General features: G+C 44.0%; 1 protein-coding gene across 1 annotated transcript; it reads right to left on the reverse strand.

Moving 5' to 3' along the window:
- Positions 1–1929: 1929 nt before the first annotated feature.
- Positions 1930–7228, reverse strand: LOC119308743. The gene is made up of 2 exons (XM_037584883.1): positions 4123–7228; positions 1930–2893 (listed from the first exon to the last, which is right to left on the reverse strand). Exon 1 carries the CDS (start codon positions 5493–5495, stop codon positions 4251–4253), a length of 1245 nt encoding a protein of 414 aa, XP_037440780.1. The 5' UTR covers positions 5496–7228; the 3' UTR covers positions 1930–2893; positions 4123–4250.
- Positions 7229–9200: the final 1972 nt, after the last annotated feature.

The raw sequence follows: 9200 nt of genomic DNA on the forward strand, positions 1-9200 counted from the left end.
GTCTGTTGGCCTGTCAACGCAGGTGATGGAGAGTGTTTGACAACTCTACCTTTCATGAAGTTCTTCTTGTCTTTCCTGAACTTATGGCGAGGATCTAGAAACTGTCTATGCAAGTCAAAGCAACTATACTTGTGCCCCGCCGTCAGCCAACGAAACTCAAGAGCTCCCTTGCATGTGGGGCACGGGAACCTTCCATGCACACACCAGCCAACGAATAGCGCATACGCCAGCAAGTCATGCGTCGAGTACATGTACCAGACACGCATTATGAAGTTCTCTTTGCTAAAGGCGTCGTATGTCTTGAACCCATTATCCCAAGCTTCTTGCAATTCATCCTTAAGCGTCTGCATGTACACATTCATATTTTTCCCCGGATAGTTGGGCCCTAGAATTATCAACGTCAGGAAAATGTTCTTTCTTTGCATAATCTGCCCGGGGGGAGATTGAGTGGAATGACAAACACGGGCCAACAGCTGTATGGGGCTCCCATCTGACCAAACACACTAAACTCATATGTGTTAACGGCGACTCGAGGATGCGTAGGATCTGCCATTTTTTCCTTATGTAATGCATCGAAGCGCTTCCACGCTTCACCATTTGATGTGTGCACCATCATCATATTCCCATCTGCATCTAGTTCAGTTCTTTTGCCCATTTTGTGCCATGTCGTCTGTCTAGCCGTCTCTTCGACCATGAAAAGACGTTGAAGTCTTGGTACGATCGGCATATACCGAAGAACATTAACGGGTATTTTGGTCTGCGTCTTCTCAGCCATACCGTTGTCTACCACAACATACCTAGAAGAATTGCAAATGGGATAATAGTTCAAGTCCTCATACTGAAGCCTAAACAAGACACATCCTTTCTCATAGGAATGTATCTTCTCATAGGGCATCTTAAGAGCACGGAGGATTTTGTATGACTGGTACAGGTTTGGAGGTAGCACATGGCCTTTGGGTAGAAATCGTCCGAAAACTGTCATCATCACGTCGTAGCAATCTCACTCCAACATTTCCATGAAGGCCTTTGCAGATTCCTCCATCTCCTCGTGCGAAGCCCGAGCATCGTCAAAGTCTTGCACCATGTCTGCGGTCCCGGTACCATGCTCGTCGCTGCGACGACAAACCACCTCGGCTCTGGCACATTGGGCAGACTCACCATGTAATGTCCAGACCGTGTAACCAGGCGTAAAACCAAACTTCTGCAGGTGTTTACTCATTTCAAGCTCATCCCTATGATTATAGTTGTCGCACCGGACACAGGGGCACCAGCTAAATTTTTGGCCATTTGCAAATGGGGCTCTAACAAACCCCTTAGTTTTTGTTAACCATTCCTTGGTCGAAACATACTACTAGTGTAACGGGTGTACATCCATCCACGATCACTCATATTGACTTCCTACTAGACACACAAGAAATATATACATAATTAAGCAAACCATATTGATCAATTGAAAGTATAGCGGGGTTTTTACGCCCCAAACTACGGATGTCGTGTTCTCCACAGGGACTAGGCGACGGCAACTACGTTCGACTAAAGCTAGGTGACCCAATTGAATGATGAAAACAGAAAATAAACCTAACACTGACAAGGATCATCAACAAAGAAAATGACAGAAGCAAAGGGAGATGAAGATTATCTTTACTCTGACTTTTTGGTATTTTCATATTATTATAGAAACTGAAAGGCTAACATCAGTGACAAGGGAAGTCAAAAGACATGACCATATATATCTAGCAAGCGTATGAATTACTGAACAGAAAACAGATTATTTAAATCACAAGCACACACCTATATTTATATGGCACAGGTACTTGAGCTAACATATGGACTGAAAATCAAACACACACAAAGTTGACAAGTACTGGAAGATAACTAGGAAAGGGGATTAGTACACAAGGTGAACACGCACATATACTAGCAGAATAGTAATACACAGAAGCACATTCTAATAGATCAATTATCACCCAAATTAACAAGGCCTCAACTAGTCAGGTCCAACATAACAAGTACTTTATTATACAGGTACTAAACTGAACAAATAACGAGTTGCTAGAACTTGTCAAGTCTGAACATTACACAACCCTGAACATTACAAAATTCTGAACATTACACTTCTAAAGTTTACAACAGTTTGAGATAAGAGAGAGAGAGAGAACAGCAGCGGGATTATAGTTCAGAAAAGAAGCAAAGAAGCAGAGGAAGAGGAGGAGGAGCGGCAGGAAGGGAAAGGGAACAGCAGAGATGGGGAGAGAGGAAGTAGCAGCGGGTGGAAAGTAGTAGCAGTATGGGGTTTAGAGTACGCCATGGGAGAAGAAGGGCTGCAGGAGCAGCAGTATGGTGGAGGTGAGGAAGAAGGAAGGCAACAGAAGCAAGGGGAAGAAGAAGAAGAGCAACAGTAGGGTTAGGAGGAGAAGAAAGGTGGAGGAGCAGCAGGGAGATGGGTGGCGAGGCGGCACTGGTGGCGGCGTTGATGGATCGGTGCTGGTGGATGCTGGTGATGGCGCGGTGGCGCTGGTGGATGGAGATGGGTGATGTGGTGCTGGAGGTGGTGTGCTCGTGGATGGATGGATGGCAGAGGCGCACCACCACGCCGGCCTGGCTGTGGCGGAGGCCGGTGGTGGAGAAGAAGGGGAGAGGGAGAGAGATGAGATGTGCCAGGCCCAAGGGGATCGAAGGCCACCTAGGGATTTTGATCCCCTCCCTGATCTGCCACTTTGCGGTTTGGCCCTCCTACTTCTCTTCTTTCTTCCCAAGTTGATCCTGCCATCTATAGCTTGGCCCCTCTGATTGCTTCTTTTCTTCACGGTCAGGTCCATTCTTCCTCCTCTTCTTCGTTCTCTTAGCCACTTAGTCCGGATCTTGAAGATTTATAGTGCCTTTGCACACATTTCTGCAAAATAGACCAAAGACTAGTAAATGATCCTTTATATGATTTTCATGCAAATATTCAATATTTGACAGCAAGAATTGATGGTCATATCTCAATAAACCGCATATTTGAGTGCCAAAAGATGAATATGAAATGTGCTTATCAAGTTCCCCCACACTTAAATCTTTACTTGTCCTCAAGTAAAGGCATATGACAAGAGCAAGATAGTGAATAGTGAGCTGACTAGAGAATGTCCCAGTGAAGTAGATCTCCAAACATTGCATGCTTTGGACTTAGCTAGTGAAAATCAATGGTTAAGAGTGCTACATATCAATAGGACACTATTAAACTCGGCCATTTTAAACTTTTGCAATGATAAACGAAGATTAGCAAGTTCAAATGCTGACTGTGCCAAAAGGTTCCTAAAGAGAGCATGATCCTGAGAACAAAAGGAGCTTGAATTAAATCACTTATTTGCAGAAATATAACATTGTGGTTGAACCACTTATTAAATTTGAAGGAAGTAATGGTAATATTTTATTGATCTCACCAAAGGAACATACCACCGATCCCGAGAAAATGGTATACACCCGGCTTGACCAATTATTAGTTTTTTTAGTTTGTCTCCCCAAAGGAACATACCACCGATCCCGAGAACATGGTATACACCTGGTTCGACAATTACATTTATATTATTAATTACTGCCCAAGCTAACCCGATTTCACATGCCACCGATCCCGGGAACATGACATGCTACTGTAGGTAGTCAGACTTATTTATTCATTATTACTTATCTTAAATGAACAACGCTTAAGCACAAAAATAGGAATCATCACTTCTCCATGTCTGGTTCGCATGCTACCGATCCAGGGAACATAGCATGCTAATTCATAGTGGTTAGGTGATTGCTCTCAATGGGAACACATTAGGCACAAACTCAGCATCTGACACTTAATGATCTAGGTGTATCGAGGTAAAAGCAGAAAATGATTAAGTTTTCTAGTGTACTAGGGATTTGAGCACTCAAAACTAATAGCTTTCACTAATTTCAGCAAAGCAAGCATTGTATAGATCACCAGTTTACAACGCATTCAACACTCAATTCACATATTCACATCAATCGCCCTATGTCGAAGGTAAAATTCAGTGGGACGGTATTTAAGAAATGACTCAAGCAACCCAAATAACAGTTGATTACAGCATGTATAATGTATGATGGTATTCAGATTAGGGTCATGAAACAGCTCACCGGGTTTATATGATGTAGGTCTCGCTCGATCACTCTCACATCCTCGTGCATTGCGACTCCTCTCCTTTTGCTTCCCTATCCTCATGCCTGCTCCAGCTTCTCTCTTCATGTGTGCTCCTTGCTTCTCCTCATCCCCATGCCATGGGTCCACCAGGGTCCCAGGGAATGTCATCTCGAACTTGGTCAGCATGTAGTGGATCGTGCACAAGCAACAACCTGAAAGAGCACTCAACCAAAGAGACAATGCAAGTGGTAGGGATAATACCCTCCAAGTCATCAATCGAATATCCAATTACATAAGCATAGCTATAAAGCACATGTTTAGGATGGTAGAAATCAGCAAGGTCAACACTAACATGAGGATGATATTTATCATTAAGCTCAAGACTAGCATGTGAATGATATGTTTCATTAAGCATAGGACTAGCACGAGGAAAGTAACTATGATCATCACAAATGAGAGTAATGCCACTAACAGGGTATATATCATCATATCCAAGCAAATGAGTTTTCAAATCAATCTTAAGTGATGGTATCATGTAATGCAAGGTAGTAGCAAAGAAATCACAAGGCATCATGTCATCAAGAGGATTGGGTAAACCTGACACATCACGCTCTGGTATGACAATAGGCAAATGAATCTCATGTTCTTCATCTTCATCTACAGCAGCTTCTTGTACTTCTTCAGGAGTAGTAGATGATGAGTCTTCAACTTGATCACTTGGGAATTGCAGCTCTTGATCATCTTGTTCCTTGTCTTCTAGTTCATCTTCTTCAATCTGAGGTCTTTCTTCCTCTGGACTCTTGCTATCTTGCTCAACTGGATGTGACGGTGTTGGAACCTCACATGTATCAAGGGAAATCTCGGCAACACTCAGCTCTAGCTGTGAAGAAATAGTGCTGCCAGCGTTGATGTTCTTCTCAATCTTCCTTACTTCTTCCACTAGCTCTTTTCCACTCTTGATCTTCTTCATTTCATCTAGTATAACCTTCCTAATAGGATCATCCTCGGCACTCCAAGTGAACTCGAGACTCAAAAGTGTGAGCTTGTCTATGTCATCGAACTCATCTTGTGCGGGCACTTGCACATGAGATTGCACAAAAGGTGCTGGAGTTGTTGGTTGACCAAATGGAGGACCATTTAACTCCATTGGACACATCTCCTGGTATTGAGGTATATGAGTAGGAGGTGAATAAAATTGTTGTGGTGCATGGTTGTGGCTCTCCTCTTCATACCTAAATCCCTGCATATGATTACTAGAAGCAAACGATGAGATCTCAGGGTTGTTGCTCCTATATGACATATTCGGGTTTTCAGGCCACCCATGTGAGTAATTGTTTTGGTATGAGCTATGCTCTTGAGCGAAGCTCATGCCAAAACAATCTGGAGTGTGAGAGTAACCACGCTGACATTCAGCGGGCAAATGGCCCTGAAATCCACAAATATGGCATGTAGGAGCAACATAAGGATTGCCTCCGGAATAAGAATAATAAGAACTAGGCCTATCCTCAAAAACTACTCCTCGCTGCTGAGCTAAATCATCTAATTGATGGGAAATCTTACTTATCAGTTATTGAATACTTTCTGTGTTGTTTGTAGTGTTGCTCGCATAAGCCTGATGATCTGAATAGTAAACCATAACCGAGAAGATAGTTCTAACCTGCAAAAAGCAAAAGAAAACAAAAAAGATACTAACTAGAACAGGGGTTAGTGATTAGAGATATATCACAAATATATGGCAAAAACTAGAAAAAGAAGAAAAACCTAGTCTATAGCCTAACACAATCGCTCGACGCTAGTCCCCGGCAACGGTGCCAAAATGATCAATTGAAAGTATAGCGGGGTTTTTACGCCCCAATCTACGGATGTCGTGTTCTCCACAGGGACTAGGCGACGGCAACTACGTTCGACTAAAGCTAGGTGACCCAATTGAATGATGAAAACAGAAAATAAACCTAACACTGACAAGGATCATCAACAAAGAAAATGACAGAAGCAAAGGGAGATGAAGATTATCTTTACTCTGACTTTTTGGTATTTTCATATTATTATAGAAACTGAAAGGCTAACATCAGTGACAAGGGAAGTCAAAAGACATGACCATATATATCTAGCAAGCGTATGAATTACTGAACAGAAAATAGATTATTTAAATCACAAGCACACACATATATTTATATGGCACAGGTACTTGAGCTAACATATGGACTGAAAATCAAACACGCACAAAGTTGACAAGTACTGGAAGATAACTAGGAAAGGGGATTAGTACACAAGGTGAACATGCACATATACTAGCAGAATAGTAATACACAGAAGCACATTCTAATAGATCAATTATCACCCAAATTAACAAGGCCTCAACTAGTCAGGTCCAACATAACAAGTACTTTATTATACAGGTACTAAAATGAACAAATAACGAGTTTCTAGAACTTGTCAAGTCTGAACATTACACAACCCTGAACATTACAAAATTCTGAACATTACACTTCTAAAGTTTACAGCAGTTTGAGATAAGAGAGAGAGAGAGAGAGAGAGAGAGAGAGAGAGAGAGAGAGAGAGAGAGAGAGAGAGAGAGAGAGAGAGAGAGAGAGAACAGCAGCGGGATTATAGTTCAGAAAAGAAGCAAAGAAGCAGAGGAAGAGGAGGAGGAGCGGCAGGAAGGGAAAGGGAACATCAGAGATGGGGAGAGAGGAAGCAGCAGCGGGTGGAAAGTAGTAGCAGTATGGGGTTCAGAGTACGTCGTGGGAGAAGAAGGGCTGTAGGAGCAGCAGTATGGTGGAGATGAGGAAGAAGAAAGGCAACAGCAGCAAGGGGAAGAAGAAGAAGAAGAAGAAGAGCAGCAGTAGGGTTAGGAGGAGAAGAAAGGTGGAGGAGCAGCAGGGAGATGGGTGGCGAGGCGGTGCTGGTGGCGGCGTTGATGGATCGGTGCTGGTGGATGCTGGTGATGGCGCGGTGGCGCTGGTGGATGGAGATGGGTGATGTGGTGCTGGAGGTGGTGTTCTCGTGGATGGATGGATGGCAGAGGCGCACCACCACGTCGGCCTGGCTGTGGCGGCGGCCGGTGGTGGAGAAAAAGGGGAGAGGGAGAGAGATGAGATGTGCCAGGCCCAAGGGGATCGAAGGCCACCTAGGGATTTTGATCCCCTCCCTGATCTGCCACTTTGTAGTTTGGCCCTCCTACTTCTCTTCTTTCTTCCCAAGTTGATCCTGTCATCTATAGCTTGGCCCATCTGATTGCTTCTTTTCTTCACGGTCGGGTCCATTCTTCCTCCTCTTCTTCGTTCTCTTAGCCACTTAGTCCGGATCTTGAAGATTTATAGTGCCTTTGCGCACATTTCTGCAAAATAGACCAAAGACTAGTAAATGATCCTTTATATGATTTTCATGCAAATATTCAATATTTCACAGCAAGAATTGATGGTCATATCTCAATAAACCGCATATTTGAGTGCCAAAAGATGAATATGAAATGTGCTTATCACATATCCATCAGCTAATGGAGTTTGTTAGTTTTATTACGTCCATGAAACCTACATGCCAATAGGTAAGGATAGGTCCTAATCCCACCCGAGTATGTGTAGATCGGGTTCGTTTTCCCATGCTCTGCTCTAGATCCGACACAAAATTTCGGCAGCACCTCCCCGATGTTCTCCTGATACACGTCTCGGCAATAAGCAGAGAAGATGTGTACCTGGATGACAACAGGGAGGCAATAACGAAATTCTGCATCGGATCCAGAGCTGAGCATATGGGAAAACGAAACCAATCTACACATACTCGGGCTGTCCATGGATAATGTTGGACAATTTGAAAGAATCACAATTATAAATATGCAAATGCATGCATATTTATAGATGTAACCCTTTCGAACGGGAGACGCATAGTGGTTACGCATACTGATGATTGACACCTATAGCTAGCAAGTTTCATCGGCACGAAGACCGAAACAGAGCAAATAAAGGGGGGAGGAGGAGATGTCATTTGTGCTCACCAACGAACGCAGGGGCGGAGCTCGTCGAACACTAGACCCTCGCAACGATGAAATAACTGCATATTTAAATCGAAAGATCAGTAACATAGCAAGTATTCGACACCGACGGCCACATGTACCTCGTACTGACGATACTTGCTATTTAGGGTACCATCGACACCGAGGAACCCTCTAACCCGCTCGTCCCCGGGTAAACTAAATAGCAACTACGATCGGTGCAAGGTACATGAGGCGGTCGGTGTTGAACACTAGATCCACATCCCACAAGTGAAGCCGGCGCCCGGCGTCCCGCAACAATAGTTCTGGTGGCCGATGACGGTCGAACACCTTGGTGAATTTTTCTGGCAGCCTCTGCGATGAGGATTAAAGCCAAGTTTTGAAATTTTCAAACAACCAAACCGACTTGTTGCGTGTTTCAAGTTTCATCACTTAGCTTTCAATCGTCATCTCTGAGGCTGCCAGACAAATTTGCAGTGGTCTTTGACCGCCATCGACGCCGAGAACTGTTGCTGCTGGACGCAGGACCCCTGTGTCACTTGTGGGACGTGGGTGTAGTATTCGACACCGACGACCACATGTACCTCGCACTGACGATACTTACTATTTAGGGTACCATCGACACCGAGGAACCCTCTTTTTTCTTTCTCTTTTTCCCTTTTCTTCTTCTTGTTCTTTTTCTTCTTCTTCTTCTTCTTCTTCTTCTTCTTCCTTCTCCTTTTTCCTCTTCTTAAACCTAGCACTAACCTAAAACAAAACAGGAAAAAACTACACCTAAACCTAGCACTAACCTAAACCTAAAAACTCAAAACTACACCTAAACCTAGCACTAGCCTAAACCTAAAAACTGAAAACTACACCTAAACCTAGCACTAACCTACACCTAATTAAACCTAGCACTAACCTAAAACAAATCAAGAAAATAGAGAACAAAAAAACAGGAAAAAAACAGAAAAAATACCTCTTCTCCGGCGAGGTCGGGCGGTGGGGCAGGGCGGTGCAGGGGCCGTGGGGAGGAGGACGGCAGCGGGGCGGGGCGGCGCAGGGACCTCGGGGAGGGGTCCGGCACCGGGGCGGCCCGAC

This window comes from Triticum dicoccoides, chromosome 5B (genome assembly GCF_002162155.2).
Source record: "Triticum dicoccoides isolate Atlit2015 ecotype Zavitan chromosome 5B, WEW_v2.0, whole genome shotgun sequence".
NCBI classification, from domain to species: domain Eukaryota; kingdom Viridiplantae; phylum Streptophyta; class Magnoliopsida; order Poales; family Poaceae; genus Triticum; species Triticum dicoccoides.

Bases quoted from the DNA above. Each gene is read 5' to 3' on its own strand.
- LOC119308743 (XM_037584883.1), bottom strand. From the start codon at position 5,495: ATGAGCTTCGCTCAAGAGCATAGCTCATACCAAAACAATTACTCACAT.